Source organism: Callithrix jacchus, chromosome 6, assembly GCF_049354715.1.
Source record: "Callithrix jacchus isolate 240 chromosome 6, calJac240_pri, whole genome shotgun sequence".
Taxonomy (NCBI): domain Eukaryota; kingdom Metazoa; phylum Chordata; class Mammalia; order Primates; family Cebidae; genus Callithrix; species Callithrix jacchus.
The window spans coordinates 37,045,691-37,063,706 of NC_133507.1; the positions used below are offsets into that span (position 1 = coordinate 37,045,691).

Here is an 18,016-nt window from a genome sequence, read left to right on the forward strand (position 1 = left end):
CTGAATTCTTTCACTCTCCCCAATGGCTTTATTCTCCACTGATCTCTCCCTTCTCCAAAGAGATTTTAGTCACTGCAACTATCGGATCCTGGGCTCTGCATGGAGGGCTCAGGAAGAAGGGGAGGGAGGCGTCTACCCAGGGCCAGCTCCAGGCACCCGGCCCTGCAGGGGTTGACCTTCCTTTCATCCCCACAACCACCAGGGATAGAGGGGCATGAGCCCAGTTCTTAGACAAGGAAAAGAAGGTGCAGGAGGGCCAGGCAGTGAGGCTGGGGGCACCACCTTCCGGGTTCAACCAATTCTCCTGTCTCAGCCTCCCCAGTAACTGGGATTACAGGCGTGGGCCAGCATGCCCAGCTAACTTTTGTATTTTTAGTAGAGAGGAGTTTTCGCCCTGTTGGCCAGGCTGGTCTCAAACTCCTGACCCCAGGTGATCTGCCTGCCTCGGCCTCCTAAACTGTTGGGATTACAGGTGCGAGTCACAGCACCCGGCCCAAAAAAGTTGCATTTTTGTTCTTGTTCTGTTTGCCCTCAGGGCCATTTCCAGGACTTGAAATGTTTGTTTGTTTTTCTAGTTGTCCCCAGTTTCTCTGGGCAGCAGCTCAGCCTCCCCATGCTGTCAAGTCAGAAGTGCTCAAGGTCAGGCAGGGTCACTATCCCGACAGCAGCCCACCCGGGAATCTTCAGCAGAGGCAAAGACTTCCAGCACTCCATCATTCTCTCAGTCCGTCACCTCCACTGCGAGTGTGGTGGGCACTGGCCCTGTGCCATTTGGCAGGTGCTTCTGGCCTGGGCACGGTTTGCTCCCATTTCCAGGAAGTTCCACCTATTCCTCCTCCAGGTTGGTAAGGAGGAGAATCCCACAGGCCCGGGTTTGGGCAGGTCTCTTCTTGTGGCCGCACGCGGATAACTAACTCTGTGGGTCCTGGTGTCCCTCTGGTCTGTAAGCTGCAGCTGCAGTCTGACAAGCTGCATGTAACCACAGAACGAGTCCTCCATTATTTTACTTTGGACGGAGCTGTGCTGTGCTTTCTCAGGTAACTGGCTTTATCCCTGTTGGCCTGGAGAGTTTTAGAACTAGAGTTCACCTGAGGAGAAGAGCCCTTAAAGACCATTTGGTTCATTTCTATGCATTTATTTTTATTTATTATTATTATTTTAAATAGAGACAAGTTCTCCCTATGTTGCCCAGGCTGGCCTCGAACTCCTGGGCTCAAACGATCCTCCTGCCTAAGGCTCCCAAAGCACAGGGATTACTGGTGTGAGCCACGGTGCCTGGCCTGACCCAGTCACTTTCAACCCCAGTGAACACATTAAAATGAAATGGAGAGTTGGAGAAATATCAATGTCTGGGTCCCCCCCTCCCCCAGCCCAGTCAGTTAAATTAGTACCTCTGGGGGTGGGACTCGACATCAGTGTTTGCAAATGTGCAGCCAGGGTGGAGAATCGCTGCTATCATCCAATCCCTTCATTTTACTGATGTCCCCTGGATTAGTCAGGGTTCTCTAGAGACAGAACCAACAGGATGTGTATACAGATGCAGATAGATGAGAAGGGGCTTATTAGAGGATTTGGCTTCTGTGATCATGGAGGCTGAGGAGACCCATGGCAGACCTGCAAGCCAGCCTGGCTCAGTCCGGGTCTCAAGACCTCTGAACCAGGAGAGCTATGGCAGGACCCTCAGTCCAGGGCCAATAGCCTGAGAACCTGGAGGGCTGCTGGTGTAAGTCACAGTCCAAAGTCTTGAGAACCTGGAGCTGATGTCCAAGGGCAGGAGAAGGGTGTCCCAGCTCCAGGCGAGACAGGGAATTCACTTGTCCTCTGCCTTTTTATTCCATCTGGATCCCCAGCTGATTGGATGGTGCCCGCCCACACTGAGGGCGGATCTTCCTCACATAGTCCCCTGACTCAGTCACCTATCTCCTCCAAAACACCTAATAGACACACCCAGCAATCATGCTTCACCAGCCAGCTGGGTATCCTTCATCCAGTCAAATCGACAGCTGAAATTAACCACCACGCCCGGAGAGGAGAAAAGACTTGCCGGAGGCCACACGGACAGCTAGACTAATTTTGGGCTTTAGATGAATTTTCTCAGCTTTATCTCACCACTTTATTTCCTTTTATCAGGTACTTAATAATTTCAAATCAGAGTATCCTGGACTTATTTCTGTCTCATCCAATGAGGCCTATCAGGCCAGGTTAAGCCAGAGACTCTTTCTTACTGCTGTTTATGATGGTGTAACATTGCTGAAACAGCTGCCCCAGTGACACTGTGAGCTCATTCTGAGCTGAACCAACACTTTCTAAGTCTCTGGCTGCTCCCCGGCAGAGCTAATGCTGGCCTCCACACCGAGTGCCATGGAACCAGTTGTCCTCCAGGACAGTGGAGAAAAGAAAAAAGCACCTGCATTTTGGAATCTGACCTAGATTTGAATCCTGGCTTCACGATGTAAACCTCTCAGAGCCTCGGTTTCCCCCTCTGTGATATGAGCTAAACCCATCTACCTGCAAAGCTGGGCTTGCTGGACAGCTAGTCAAGCCTCGCCTTCAGCATCCCCAGCTTGCACAGGCTCTTCCCAAAGCCCTGGGAAAGGCTCTAGTGCCTCTGTGGTCGTGGTTTTTATTCTTTTTCATAAACAGAGTGTCCCCCCAACACACACAGCTTTAGACCCTGCAGAACTTGGATTTGCTCCTCCCCACCCCACAGAACTGGTCTGGGAGTTAAGGTTCTATTCATAAAGCATGTGGCATACAATAGGTGCTCAATAAATGTTACTTCTCTCCAGAACAGCCCAGAAGAGGGGTGGACGGACAGACAGAACAGCAGGCCCATATGCTTGTTACATGCCCCTTTAATGTTCCATCCATTGCCACGCAAAAGCCCAGCCCGGCAGGGAGGGTTGCTAAGGTGCTGCCTGGCTCTCCGGAGGGGCTTCCTTGTCACTGATGTGCTGGTGGATCCAATCGAGGTAGCGGCTGACTTTGGTGTAAACACCGTAGTTGTGAAGGAGCCCACAGCCCTCACCCCAGCTCACCAGGCCCACCAAGAACCAGGTGCCGCGGAAGGACACGACCATGGGCCCCCCACTGTCGCCGTCACAGGCGTCCTGCCGGTCCCCGAGGATGCCCGCACACAGCATGTTCTCAGACACCATGTTGCTCATCACCTTGCTGCACTCATTGCGCGGGACCACAGGAATCTTGATGAAATTGAGAACGAAGGTGCGGTTTCTCTTGGGGTCCTTCTCTCGGCTGCTCTGGTAGCCCCAGCCTGTCACGATGGTCTCCTGGCCGGCCTGAGTGAGCTCGCGCTCTGCGAGGCCACTGTCCGGAAGGCAGACGGGCACGATGGTCTGCGAGAGGGTGGCGGGCTGGGCCAGGCGCACCAGCGCGATGTCATTGTCGGTGGTGCTCTTGCTGTAGTTGGGGTGGACCAGGACCTCCTCGATGTCCAGGTCCAGCTCCCACCTCTCCCAGCGCCGCAGGTCATACTCTCCTGCAGGGCAGAGGGCACCATCAGAGTGGGCTGCGGGGAGCCTCTCGCCCACAGCACTTTCCCGAGGCCCACCCACTGCTGTGCCCCTGCAGGCCTGGGCTGGGGGCCTGAAGAAGGACCATCCCAGAGACTGTGCACCCACACATCCCAGGCACTGCCCAGAGCCACCTGTCTATGCCGTGGATCCCTATCCATGGTGACTTTTCCTGCCAGAAGGAGTGGCCAACGGTATCAATCTCAAAGGGGCAGGATGCTGGTCCATTTTCAGGACTCATGAAGGTGAGACCAGAACCAGAGAAGGAATGGGCAGCAGGGAAGCCCGCGGCCCCTGAAAACCCCAGACACAGACCAGAGCCACAGAGGAATGTGGAGCAATGGTAGCTGGAGAGACCAGGGCAGGAGTAGCAGACCGGGAGAGGAGGACCCCCAGACACAGCACTGCCAGGGAGGAGAGGGCCAGGTCCCACCTGAGAGAGAAGGTCCTCTCAGGCCAGATGGATGGTTCCTGGGGAAGAGCACCTGGAAATTTTAAGCCAAGCTCCACGGGGGCCACTGGCTATAGATTATGCTGTAGGAAATGTGAATTTGGTCATTCTCAGTATACTTTTTCTTCTTTTTGGCATAAATAGTTGAGCCAGACCCCCCACTCCAGAAATTGCCATAGATCGAGGGTGATGCGGGAGTGCCCCCAACCTGCTCGTGGCTTTGGCAGATGCCAGGACTCCCACTGAACAGCCCTATCCTCATCCGTCCATGGGAGGCACAGTCCTGAGGCCAGGCCTTGCTGGTCTCTGCACCTGAGGGTGCTGAGGCCCACACAGAGCCCGCTCCACATGAGTGGGATGCAGAGGGCAGGGTCTGTGTAGCCCCTTGCTCACAAACATGGTGTGTGCAGGTAACTGTGCCCAGGTTCGAAGAGAGCACCAGAGAACCCCCTACTGCAAAATACCAGGTGTCACAGGGGTGGGCAGAGCAGGGCACATAGGCCTCTTCCCCTCAAACACCTTCTGTGGAGCTCAAGAAGCCTTTTGCTTAAGCACCTGGGGAGCAGGGTCCCCCTAACCTGAATAAACTGCCTGGTCCCCCCACCCAGGCCTCTGGCAGCCCCCGCCTGCCTGGCTCCAGCCCATACCAAGCCTGACAAGGAGCTTCCTGGGGTCCTCCAGGCAGTGGGCCGCTGTCAGCACCCAGGAGGGGTGGATGAGAACCGCCCCGCAGGCCAGCTTCTTCTGCGAGTCCAGCAGGACTACCTGCAATGGGGTGAAATGATGACATCACAGGGCTGCCTCCCGTTCAGGGCACCTGGGTCTCATCTGCACTTTCCTGGGTTCCCTGGTCACGAGGGCATCGGCCTTGGCCCTTTTCTGGCATTTTCTATTTTTGTCCATTTTACAGTGTTATCCTGTCCCAGGGTGTCTTCCTGACTGCCCATGCTGTTCCTATACTGTTCATACTGTTCCAGGCACCCTCAGCCACACCCAATGTCACCCAGCGAGCTCCTCTCATCCTTGGACCCTTGGCCAGGCCTTGTGCCCTTCGGGAAGACTCTGTGGCCCCCCAGGGTCTTCCCTTTGGGCCTCCTGCAGCCCCTCTCTTGAAGGGCCTTCCTGGCTCTGGCCCCATCGGGGCCCAGTCTTTGGGGTCCTGACCCTCATGGAGTCTCAGTCCCCAGGGCCAATACCTGCTCTTGTTGGTTTCTATTGCCCCATGCCTGTTAGAGAGGGGAACCCAGTAAGTGTCAGTTCCCATGTGGAGGCTGGAGGGCTACACAGGCCCAGCCCTCCCTCCTAGCCATCTCCTATCAGTGGGCTTCTTCCTCAAATTTCCAGCTCTTTTTAGAGACTGTAACCCTTCCTCCTGCATCCCCCCCTCCATGGCCCATGCTCCTCCCTTCACCCGCCCTGGCTGCTCCTCTCCCCTCAGGTTGCATCTCTTTTTCCCTGAAGTATCCCCCACCTTTATCAACCCCTGCAAGCAATGGCAGCTTCCCTTTCGGTTTCTGCACCCTGAGCACAGCTGCGGGGCGGGGCTCAGTGACCCCGGACCTAGCGCCTCCCACCTGCCAGGGGCTGTCTCCCCGTCTGGTCAATTTCCCATCGACGAGCCGTGGGTCTACTTGGTCTTCTTGGTCTTCAGTGTCTCGTTTCAGGTGAGTGCGCTTCTTCTCCATCCGCCTCCACAACCTCCCGCAAGGGAATTTCACTGAGGTAGGTGGAAGTGGTGAGGGGCCTGCCAGGCACTCCTCCGGAGACTGCCCTCCTGTCTTTGTCCTCCTCCTGCCTACAGGCCACTTTGCCACAGTGCAGGGTTCAAGGGACCAATGATACTTAGACTACTCCATTAATATTAGCTACAATCCCACTCCAGTCAGTCAGTCAGTCAACAAACAGTGCCACCGAATGGCAAGAGTCAGACCAGGCTGCATCACCTGCTGGCTGTGGTTCTTACATGGGTCATTAAACTTCCTGAAGGCTCATTGTAACCCAGGATTGGGGGTGGTCCCTGGGATACATTAGCAAGGTCTTATGCTGGGATGCTGCCAAGCTCCTCACAGAGGAGAGGAATTATAGGGAGAAGGAGGTGAGCATTCTTGCAGAGCTCCTACAGTAGGCATGGCACGTTTGTGAGGCCTCCCTGCCAAGAAGAGAGCACATATACCACAGAGAACTGAGGGCTGGAAGGTCAGCCTGAGTCTGCTGAAAATGGGCCTTGAATGCCAAGTCCAGATAGCTAGACTTAAAGAGGCAATGGGGCACCGTCAGCAGGGGAGCTGCATAATGACTAGAGAATGGAGAGGACACAACAGCCACGCTATTCCAGAAGCTGCCAGCAGATGAATGGACACAGTAACTAACTTGGCAGACTGGAAAGCAAAATCTCAGCGGAAGGATTGGACCACAGAAACAGGAGGCCGTGGGGCTTCCGGGAAGGCAGTGCAGGTGGCGGGGGCATGTTGAGAATTTGTAAGAGAAACTGCTAGAGCCTCCTCACTGGCTTGACTCCCCTCTCCTTGCCTGCGGAAGGTGAACCAGGGACTCTGACTAGGCCCACCTGGGGAGGGAGTGGTGCTCTTGGCTGACCCCAGGGAGTCAGGCAAAGGTTCACAGTCTGCACAGGCGCCAGCTCCCCAGCTCCGCCCTGCTCCGAAGGGCCTAATGCCATGGTGAGCATCCCCTGTCCTCCAAGAGCTTGGAGGATTCCTCTAAGAAAGCAGCCTCAAAGGAAAACCCTCACGATCTGGGGTCCTGCCAATGACAGGGCCTTCCCACCGTCTGGCAGGCAAGCCCACAGGCCAACAGGCCCGCAAGGCGTTTCTTTGCAGCTTCATGGGAATCGCTAATTATTTCAAAATAAAAAGTTAAAACTTTAACTCTTTTTTTTTTTTTTCCTTTTTTAAAAAAGAGACAGGGTTCCCCTACGTTGCCCAGGCTGGTCTCAAACTCCCAAGCTCAAGCAATCCTCCCACATCACCCTCTTAAAGTGTTGGAATTACAGATCTGAGCCACTGAGCCTGGCCAAAAATTGTTTTCAGCAGAAGCATTGAACTATAAAGTTGCGGAAAGTTCCCTGAAAGAAGAACACAAAGTCAGAGAAATGAGAAATAGAAGACACAAACTAGGGGAAAGAGGTCTGAATAATGGGAGGCCCGGAGAGAGAGGAAGCAAAGCGGAGATCGTCGAAGGAATAAGGAACACATGGTCCCAGAGGCAGAAAATAGGAATTTCCACATTAAAAAGCTCCACCTTTTAATGAAAATAAATGAAAAAAGACCACGCCAAGGAACAGCATACTAAAATGTAAGAGTTGTAAAACTGATTTTTAAAGCTTCGTACATATATAAACTTGATTAAAATGCATAAAAAGGAAAATATAAAAGAAGCCAGAACCAGGGTTCTGCTCTCTCCTCAAAGAAGCAAGGGGTAAAGAGGGAAATGCGATTCCCGCCGGACAACATCAGAGAAAATAAATGCAGCCAGGCTAGATGGAGGCGCTGCAGTCCTGGCCCCAGATCCCCTCAGACTGGAGATCGGAGCCACCCCTGGACTCGCGCTCCGGGAGGTGGCCCCAGGTGGGCAGGGACGCGCAGAGGAAGGCGGGAACGCCAGGAGAGCCAGCAGGGAAAGCGGAGGGGCCGGGCCGCTCCCTGGCTGACCGCACTAAGTCTGCCGCCCACCCCGGGCTCAACTCTGTTCCTCGCTCCCTCCCTATAAGCCTCCTGAGCCCCCCGAGCCGCGCCCAGTCATGGGGCCTGCCCACCCAGCCCGCGAGCACCCGGCGAGATTCCTGGGCGACGTATAGTGGCCTCTCACCTGCGGGTTCGCACTGCAGGTGGTCGTCCCCCAACTTGTAGCCGAGCGCGCAGCTGCAGCGCCGTCCGCCCTCCTCCTCCAGGCAGTAGTGCATGCAGCCGCCGTTGTCCAGCGAGCAGTTGAGGAAGCTCACCTCTGCGGGCAGGGGAAGGAGCGGGCAGCGGGCGCTGGCGCGGCGCCCCCCGGCCCCAGCCCCGTCCCGCCGCCCGCGCGCCCGCGCCCCCCTCGCCCCTCACCGCGCTGGCAGAAGCGGCCCTCCCAGCCGTCGCTGCAGTAGCAGCTGAAGCTGCCGATGCCGTCGATGCACGTGCCGTGCCCGCAGCACAGGCTGGCGCACGGGTGCTCCGAGGGCCGAACCAAGCACTGGTCATCGTCTGCGACACAAGGCGGGGTAGGGGGTCAGCGGACAGAGACCCCGAGGGCCGCGGGCGCCGGCAGCGCAACCGGGGATCTAGAACGCACTCACCGACGTACTTGGACCAGAAGGCCAGCTGCGGAGAGAGTGGGCAGCGTCAGGCGCCTGCAGCCCGATGTGCTGAGGGGGCGCGCCCGGGTAGGCAGGGAGGCCGGTGAGTGGGCAGGGGAGGAGAGCACTTCCGGACACGCAGGGATCCACGCCCGCCTCCCTCGCCCTCCAGTATCCCCCGCCCGCGCCCAGCCTCCATCCTGCGTCCCTCGAGTAACGCCCTCGCCCAAGCAGCTCCAGCGCTGCTCTAGCGACTGTCCGCTCCCACAGCAGCCTCTGCAACGCGAGGGACCGAATCCCTCGCCAGGTCGCTCGGCCTCCTTCCAGCTCCATCACTCTCTCTGCGCACCGGCTCAAGGACCCTTGAGCACCTAGCCTTTCCCTAAGCCAGTGTTCTCAGTTCGCGGGGGCAGGGCAGAGGGTCTGCGTTCCTAACCAGGTATCAGGACTGGGCTGCTGCTGCTGCTGGTAGACTGGGACCAGCCACCCCAGGTTGAGATGCCTGCTCCATCAGAGAGGCCACCCAAGGCCTGCGGTGGCTGAGAGCATGGGTGAGGTGGGAGCATCTGCTTGATGAGATCAGATGTGTGCTGATGCCGGCAGAAAGTTCACTGTGGCTCTGCCAGGGAGGCCACTGGGGAAAGAGGCGGTGGGGATGGAGGGGAGCATTTGGAGGTCCAGTCAAGAAGGTGGAGTCTGAGGGCAAGAGAGGGTGCAGGCCAGAGGGTCTCCTTCTGCCTTGAAGGCATGCGCTGGAAAGCATGCCTACAGATGGATGCCTTAGAAGGCCGAGTCAGGGCACAACTTTCAGGTCCTAGTGGATGAAGTGAGCTCCAGGAACAGAATGAGTGTGAGCCTTGTCTCAGGAAGCCAGCCCCCTTACCAAGCTCACCCTGCTACCTTGGGCCACCTCCATAGGGCTCTGGGGGCCCCAAAGGGCTTGGACCCTCAGGCAAATAGGACACAAACCCTGTCTTCTGACCCCTCCAAGCAATCAGATTTTTCTCTCCTTGATGTGAGGCACAGAGTGAGCGATTTTATGTGGACAGAAGTGAGTCTCGGTCACACACACCCTGATCAGCAGGGGCATGGGTGGTAGCAGGGTGGTCTTTGGGTCTTTGTGAGACAGGGAGGGGAGGCAGTGGTGCTCAGTGGTGGCTGAAGGGTAGACGAAACCGCCTACAGCATGGTTGGGTGGGAGTCTCTGCCTAGGGCTGCCCCACACTCTTTACTGGAGCTTCTTCTTGAGTTCTGTTTCTTGCAGCCACATGCGCCTGGCCAACACCATAAAGCTGGCATCCTCATCAGTCCCCTCAGCCACCCCCACAAGCGGGAGGAGAGGGGGCTGGCACCCACCACCTCCCCAGCTACTAAGAGGGCCTCAGCATTGGGTCCCCACCTGCTCCTCCAGGCCCCTGCTGGTCACCAGCTCACCCCTGAGCCTTATCCCCTGGACCTATGGTGGCCTTACTGTGTCATCCACGTTTTGGAAAATTTCCTTGGCCTCCTCGAAGTCACAGATCTCCTCTACACACTCCCGCTCCAGGTTGCCAGGCCGGAGCTCCTCCAGGAAGTTACTGGCGCGTTTGTGGACCCGCAGTACCTGGTGGGCACGCTCGCTGCTGGAGAACACTGAGTCTGGTTTTGGAGGGAGGGGGAGCTCACCTTGGTGGAGGGGCCTGAGAGGGGCTGGGGCCATGAGGGGGTCTGAGGAAGCCCAGCAGGAGAGCCTGGGAAGTTCTGGTCTCTGCCCTCTCAGGACTCATTCTAATTCTAGGTCATAGCCAGTCACTGGGCTTCTCTGCCCTCTTCCTCCCTGGGAAGCAGATGGCAGTTGGAGGAGGAAGCCTTGCTCTGAAATGGACAGGCCTCCCTGTGAACCCCACCCTGACCACTGTGTATCTGAGCCAGTGTTTTTACCTCTTGCAGTCACGTGTGCCTGGCCAGCACCATAGGGCCAGCCTCCTCATCGCTCCACTCAGCCTCTATTTACTCATCCAAAATGTGGGGATGAGATCGTCATGTAAAACACCCAATACCATCCCTGGCCCAGAGATAGCACTCAAGGATGAGCGCCCTGGCTCCTGCTGTAAAGACTGCCAAGTCAATCATCTCACTGTTCCGCCAGTACACAGCTTGACGCTTCCCCCAGTCTCCCTCTCCTCCCCCAGCCAAGCATTCCCCATGCTCCTCCCCTTGGGCAGCGATACCTGGAGGACAGACAGACCTATTACCCAGTGAGAGTCACCAAATGTCTCCTGGGCTTTGTGAAGTGTTTGTCTTGGGTGCAGGGGACAGTTAGGAGGGAGGGATGAGGGCTGGAGGGAAAGTCATTCTAGAGGAGGTGTGCCTGAGCTGAGGACCCTCAGAGAAAAGGTGGGAGTACGGGTCCCAGGCAGATAAGCAGCTCAATAAACGTACAAATGCAACCAACAGAATGGTGTGGCTCTAGGGGCCTGCGTGTCTGGCAGACCTCCCCAAGAATCATGGCCTTCTCCTGTTGACCGTGGAGACCAGGAAAGGGGCTGGGGCAGGGCAGCCATGAGCCTGACGTGCGTGCGTTTGAGGAGGAGAGGCTGCGCTGGGCAGTGTGGGTGGTAGCCTGGGCCTGGGGTCTTCACAGCTGAGGGAGTGAGTGGGTGGAGAGGGAAGGCCCAGGGGACTGCAACCATCCCGTGGGGCGGAGGGAGCTTTAGGAAGTAATCATGGAGCTCCCTGCTGTCACGCATGCCTGCCCTGGCAGCCCTTGTGTGGGCTCTGGCAGCTGGCCTACCTGGGACTGATCAATTGATTCCTGCCATTTCCGTCTGCCCCTCATCTCACCCAGGGCTCAGAGAGATAATGGAAGCTGTGAAGTCCTGGGCAGATGCCCACTCAGGCCTTGTAGAGGCCACAGGGGTCCCGGGGTAAGGGTGGGGAGGTCTTACCAAGAGAAGTGGGTGTGCTGGAAATTCCCCAGGTGTCCAGGAACAGCAGGAGGCTTGCGAGCCGCCACATTCCAGAGGCACTGCACCTGTCTGAGGAGAACTTCTGAGCTCCGGGTAATGCCCACCCCCACCGCCGCTCTGCCTGCACCTTCCAGGTGGAGGCGAAATGAAAGGACTGTCCCTGTGTGCTGGCTGTTAGGGCGGAAGCTGGGATTGAGGGCCCTTGTTCGCTAGACACATAGCCACCCTCAGAAGGCCTCAACTGTCCCCTCTGTGTGGGGCTAAGATCACACTGCTTGCCTAGATATCAGCTCCAAAATGCGGTGGAGAGGGCGCCAGGATGTTTGTGCCCTCCCTGGGGGCAGTGGGTTGGCTGCCTCTGTCGGTCCGATGGCTGGGCTGAGAATATTAGCTAATGTTGATTGGACACTCATGGTGCCCTTCAAACAATTTTTACAGGATTCAGAGGGCAGGCCATGAAGCCAGACTGCACAGTGTAAACTCCAGTCCAGCACCTACTGAAGGGCAGTGTTGGCCACGATGCGTAACTGCTCCATGCCTCCGCTTCCTCGTTTATAAAACGAATGGAATCACGTGTTACGTTTCTGCCTTAAAGGGTGTTGTGAGAATTAAAGGAGTTAATCCACATAAACTTCTCCAAACAGGCTGCGCACAGAGCTCGTGCTCAGTAAACGTGAGCTATTATGACTTCAGTTAAGGCTCACAACCACCCAAGAGGTAGCTATTAATGCTGTCAACCCCATTTCATAGCGGGGAAACCGAGGCTCGGAGGAGTTCAGTGGTTTCTTAAAAATCTAACCCCAGAGGTGGCAGAGCCAGGACTCAAGGCCAGGCCTGTGTGGTTCCAGGCCTGGAACCTCAACCCCTGCCCCAAACCACCAGGTGCCCCACAGCCCACAGAAGTAGCCCTGGGGGCTAGAGACCAAGGAGCCACCCCAGTGGGTAGGCTGCCTGGCCGTCTGCACACCCTGCCAGCCCCTGCTCTGCATTCTCGCCCACTCCCTCTGAGGCTGCTTCTGAGATCTGTTCAAATCTGATACCCCCAAAGGGGGAAGTGGGGTGGAGAGAATGGAGGGTCCTGGGCTCCAAACTGCCTGTCGGAATGGCCCTGGGCCCTGGGCCCTGGGACCCTGGTCCTGGAAAGAGGGAGGCACGTAGCAAAGGGCCCCAGGACTGTGGCTGCCAGGCCGTGCCAGTGGAGGCCTTCATTTCCTTTTACCCCAAACTCAGGTGGTCTCAAGCACCCTGGCTGAGGACTCAGCCCTCACCACCACCTAGCTATCCTCTCCCAGGGACAGCCCTCCCTCTACACCCCTTGTATACCTGTCTGGAGGGGGACTCACAAGGGTGGGTCATGGAGATACTGCAAGTTCGCCGTCCTGCCGCCATGACAGGCTGCAGGTGGAGTTAATGCATAACCACAAATATTTGCCTGGCCCTCAGCGCTGAGGCCTCCCTCTCCATAGACAAACAAAAGTGGCAGTAGCACTCCTGGTCCTAGCTCAGCACGTCTTGGGATGCCTGAAGCCCACCTCTGCCCACCACAGATGCTGTCCAGTGGGGAGGGAGGTGAGGGCAAAACCCTTGACAGATGTGGTCTCATTTTAGCCCCAAGTGGCTGGCTAAGGGAGGGACGTTGTCCCTGTTTTACAGATGGGGACGTTTTACCCAGAAACATTGTAGTTTGTCCAAGATCAGCACAACAGGTAATATTCCATATTTCATCAAATCTAGGATGCCATTAATTATAAAACAGATCTATTTATGTGCCACTGTACAAGAAAAAAGGATACTGTCCCAATGACATGCGATCCCAATTTCTGAGACATAAAACCATGAGAAGATGCCCCTCTTTGGGTCCCCAGTGTGTGGATGCTGGGCACTGGGCTCCATCCTCACCTCCAATTGCTCACGAACTCCCCTCGCCCCCTCCCAGGAAACTGCACATAGCGTCCCTCTAACCTCTACTTTTCAGGCAAGGACACTCAAGTTTGTGTTACTTGCCCAGATTCACTGAGCTGGTAGTTGGCAGATTTAATTTGAACTCAGGTCTTGCTGCTTCCACTTGGCTCCTTTTGTGAACTAGTAAGAAAAATGAATGGGAATCCAGAAAGGCTGCAGCAGTTTCCTGGCTGCGGTGCCAGAAGGGAGAAGGGCAGAAATAAAGGGTCCAGCTCAACACCTTTGCCAGTGTCCTGAAGCCTATCAGCATTTACTAAGTGTCTTGCTGCCCCAAACCAGGCTGCACCAGAGATGCCCCCCTTTCCTCCCTGCCCTACCAGTTCCTAGGAGGAGTTGCCCACACTCCTCCTCAAAATCTACACTTCTAAATGGGGCATGTGACCCCACCTTGCTGGCTTCTGTTGATTGCACAGGGAAGTCACCTAGCCCAGGGGATCAATCCGATTCTGTTCCCCATCCTACAGGAATAGGGTCTCACACCATCAGTACACTGTGGGCACCAGACTCGGAAGACTGAGGCCAGGTCCTGGGCATCCTGTTTAGGCTTAAAGCAGAGGAAGATGATGAGAAGGAAGATGCAGGAGTGCAGAGAGAGATGGAGACACGACACTGGGGAGACCTGGAGAGTCCCAGGAAGCAGCGGAAAGCGACCTCTACCTCCTTGTGATTGGTAGCATATCCTGGCTTTGGGTGTAGGAGGGTCCCCATGCCCTCCTAAAACCCTCTTCCTCCTGAAGTTTCCTTAAATTGGTGGAAACAGCTTGTGCTGATTGCAACCAGATGCCTGAGGCACCGCACCAGGCTGCACCAGAGATGCCCCCCTTTCCTCCCTTCCCTACCCATTCCTAGGAGGAGTTGCCCACGCTCCTTCTCAAAGTCTGCACCTCTAAATGGGGCATGTGACCCCGCTTCCGTTCATTGCCCAGGGAAGTCACCTGACCCAGGGGATCAACCAGATTCTGTCCTAGAGGAACAGGGTGAAACTCTTAACAAGGCAGGCCCACCTTGCAGGACCCAGGGGCAGGTACACATGGGTCAATAGATTTTGGAATTAAGACTATGGAAAGTGAGGAGCCAGGAGCTGTTTGTGAGAGGCTGTGGCAGCTGCCTAGAGAAGCAGAGACAAGATCCTGGGAACTCAGGCCAGAAGCATGAAGACCCCACGCACAACCAAACAAGGCAACACCTTGTATGTTCCTGTTCTTGCTCCAGGTGTCGCCCCGGAAGTCTGCAGGGATCACTGCCCTCTGTTTGCCTCCCAGGCACAAGATGTTGTGGGTATTCTCTGGGCACTGCTTCCCTTCCCCACCAACTTCTTGCCCTTCACTCCTCCCCACCCTAACTCACTCCATGGCAAGTCTGTGCGGGGTCCCCACACTGATTCTGACCTGCATAATGGACTCTGCCCAGGGCACCCACGTCCAAACCAGCCCAGATGCCCAAAGCACTGGCACCGGTATGATCCAGGGCAGCTGCCATGCTCCCAAGTGCCCAGTGCTGGGGGTTGGGGGTGCCAAGGCTAGAAAGGCTGCCCAGAGAGAGGGAGGATCCTCTGCAGCGCTCATGGCCTCCTCATCCACTGGCAGCGCAGGAAACCCGGTCACCTCCTCGAGGCAGGGACGGTCTGAAGGCCGGCGTCACCTGGAGGCAGCTGCCGAGATCCAGGGGTCTCTGCAGTTACACCGGGTTCCAGCGGGGGGCGCTGCGGAGGAGCCAGAGCCCTTCACAGGTGAGGGCTCGCCCGCTTGGCTTGCCAGGTGTGACTCGTCCCCTGTGGGCCCGAACGCAGTCAGGCCCAGGCGGGAGGCCAGAGCAGGACTTTGGGCAGCGAGCTCACTGTGAATTAGAGAGCAGAGGGACATCTGTGGTTGAGGAATTCGCTGCAAAGGGGTAAGAACCAAATGTGTGTGGGGCAGGGACAGCCACAACTCCCGGAGCCAGGCAGCTTCCCAAAGCCCTCAGCTAGCCTTCTCCTGACAGGGGGATTTAACTTCCATGCGTCTCAACGTCCACATCTGTAAAGTGGAGTCAGTAATAGCATGATCTTAGGTGACTGTTGTAAGGGTTACATTAAATCTTTTATTATTTTGTAATTTTAAAAAGTTTTTTTTTGAGACAGGGTCTTTCCAGCTCGGTCACCCAGGCTGGAGTGCAGTGGCAGGATCACAGCTCTCTGCAGCCTAGACCTCCTGGGCTCAACCAATTCTTCTGTTTCAGCCTCCTCGGTAGCTGGGACCACAGGCACGTGCCACTATACCCAGCTAATTTTTAAAACATTTTAGGAGAGAGGAGGTCTTGTTGTGTTACTCTAGAACTCCTGGCCTCAAGTGATCCTCCCTCCACAGCCTCCCAAAGTGCTGAGATTACAGGTGTGAGCCACCGTGCCTGGCCTTATTTTTAAACATTTTATACATATTGTGATTACTCAACAATAATTTCCTCTCTCAGCTCCATAAATATCCTAGAGAGAAAAGCTAGGTACCAAACGAAGCTTTGTGGGGATCAAAGCCAGGTGATAATGGTCGTTGCCCTTCCCGCAGGCCTGGGAAGGTCAGGAGGGGCTGACCAGGAGGGGAACGGGTCAAGGACAGCTGCTGCTGCATGGAAGCTCAGATTGCACAGATGTGTTGTACAGATTATGCTGACCGTTCAGAGTCAGCCATAATCTGTACAACACTCCCCACCCTCTGTGTCTTGACTCTGGCTCTGCCAATAGGTGCCAAAACCCCGATTTGAGCTCCCTCTGCTGAACGGTGATGAGAGATGGGCTGGTGGTCAGGGCTGATGGGACTATGGTTCCTTCTCACCCCATGCCACTCCCCTGTGTGAGCATTGCCCATTCCCCATTCTCTCTGCAGGGACGCCGTCCTGCTCAGCCCACCTCAGGCAGGGCAGGAAGGGGAGACACTGGAGAGGCTCCCAGGAGCTCCCTGGTAAGAAACGGAAGTGGATGGATGCTGTCCAATGTCTCTCTTTTTGTTGTCAGTTTTATTGCAGTAGAATTTACATACAGTGAAACTCACAGTATAAAAATGTTCAGTTCTGCTTGTTTTGACAAGTGTATGTAATAGTGTAGCCACCACCACAGTCATGATGTAGAACATTTCCATCACCCTCACAGGTTCTGTGTTCCACCCAACTCTTGGCAACCACTGATTTGATTTCTATCTCCATAATTTGCATTTTCTAGAATAGCATATAAAAGGAATCCTGCAGTTCATAGCTTTTTTTTTGAGTTGGAGTCTTGCTGTGTCGCCCAGGCTGGAGTGCACTGGTGTGATATCAGCTCACTGCAACCTACCTCTACCTCCCGGGTTCAAGAGATTCTCCTGCCTCAGCCTCCTGAGTAGCTGGGATTACAGGCACATGTCACCACACCCAGCTAATTTTTGTAATTTTTAGTAGAGATGGTGTTTCACCATGTTGGCCAGGCTGGTCTTGAACTCCTGACCTCAAATGATCCACCCACCTCGGCCTCCAAAGTGCTGGGAGTACAGGCATGAACCACCATACCCAGCTAGTACATAGCTTTCTAAGACTGCCTTATTTCACTCAGCATAAAGCTTTTGTGATTTATTCATGTGGATGTCTACAGCAGTTTTATTTATTTTTATCGTTGACTGGACTCCATTATATACACGTACCACAATCTGTTATCCATTTGCCAGTTCTTGGCTATCATTAAATGAAGCTGCTAGAACATTTATGTACAGGTCGTTGTGTGGGTGTATGTTTTTATTTCTCTTGGGCAATATCTAGGAATGGGATTGCTGAGTCATGTGGTGAGTACATGTTTACTTTTTAAAAAAATAATAAAGTCAGACTTTTCCAGAACGGCAGTACCATTTTGCATTCCCGCTAAGCAATGTCTGAGTGTTCCTGTTGCTCTGCATCCTCACCAGTATTTGGTGTTGTCTGTTGTTTTTTAATTTTTAGCCTTCTTAATAGATGTGTAGTGGTATCTCATTGTAGCTTTAATTTTCATTTTCTAATTCTCTAATGATCTGGAGCATCTTTTCCTCTGCTAATTTTCTATTGATATTTTCTTTGGTAGACCGCCTGTTTAAATATTTGGGCTGTTTTTTTGTTTCTTTGTTTTTGAGGGTTTCTTAAATTGAGTTTTCAGAATTTGTATGCATCCTAACAAGCCCTTTGTCAGCTAAGTATTTTGCAAAAACTTCCTCCCAGTTTATGGCTTGTCTTTTATACTTAACAGTGTCTTTTAATGAACAGATGTTTGTAATTTTGATGAAGTCCAATTATCAACATTTTCTTTTATGGTTCATGTTTTTGTGTCCTACCAAAGAACATTGCCTCATTCAAGGTCACAAAGGCTTTCTCTTATGTTTTCTTCTGCAAGCTTTATGGTTTTCACTTTTACATTTATATCTCTGACCCATTTGAATTTGTTAATTTTGGTATATGTTGTGAGGTAGAGATCAAGAGTCGTTCTTTAAAATATATGGAGATCTACTTGTTACAGTCTCATTTCTTGCAAACACTATCCTTTCTCCCATTGAATTGCTTTGGTGCTCTGTTGAAATCAATTGACCATATATGCATACATCTACTTCTAGATTCTATTTTGTTCAGTTAATCTATCTTTCTAGGGCCGGGCGCAGTGGCTCAAGCCTGTAATCCCAGCACTTTGGGAGGCTGAGGCGGGTGGATCACGAGGTCAAGAGATCCAGACCATCCTGGTCAACACGGTGAAATCCCGTCTCTACTAAAAATACAAAAAGTTAGCTGGGCACTGTGGCGCGTGCCTGTAATCCCAGCTACTCAGGAGACTGAGGCAGGAGAACTGCCTGAACTCAGGAGGCGGAAGTTG

General features: G+C 54.4%; 1 protein-coding gene across 1 annotated transcript; it reads right to left on the bottom strand.

The window, feature by feature from the left end:
• Positions 1–2,837: 2,837 nt before the first annotated feature.
• PROC (protein C, inactivator of coagulation factors Va and VIIIa) lies at positions 2,838–11,479 on the bottom strand. The gene is given in 8 exon segments (XM_054257336.2): positions 2,838–3,499; positions 4,632–4,749; positions 5,559–5,701; positions 7,810–7,992; positions 7,995–8,183; positions 8,276–8,300; positions 9,747–9,913; positions 11,203–11,479. Coding segments are annotated over 8 exon segments (1,488 nt in total). The 5' UTR covers positions 11,273–11,479; the 3' UTR covers positions 2,838–2,906.
• Positions 11,480–18,016: the final 6,537 nt, after the last annotated feature.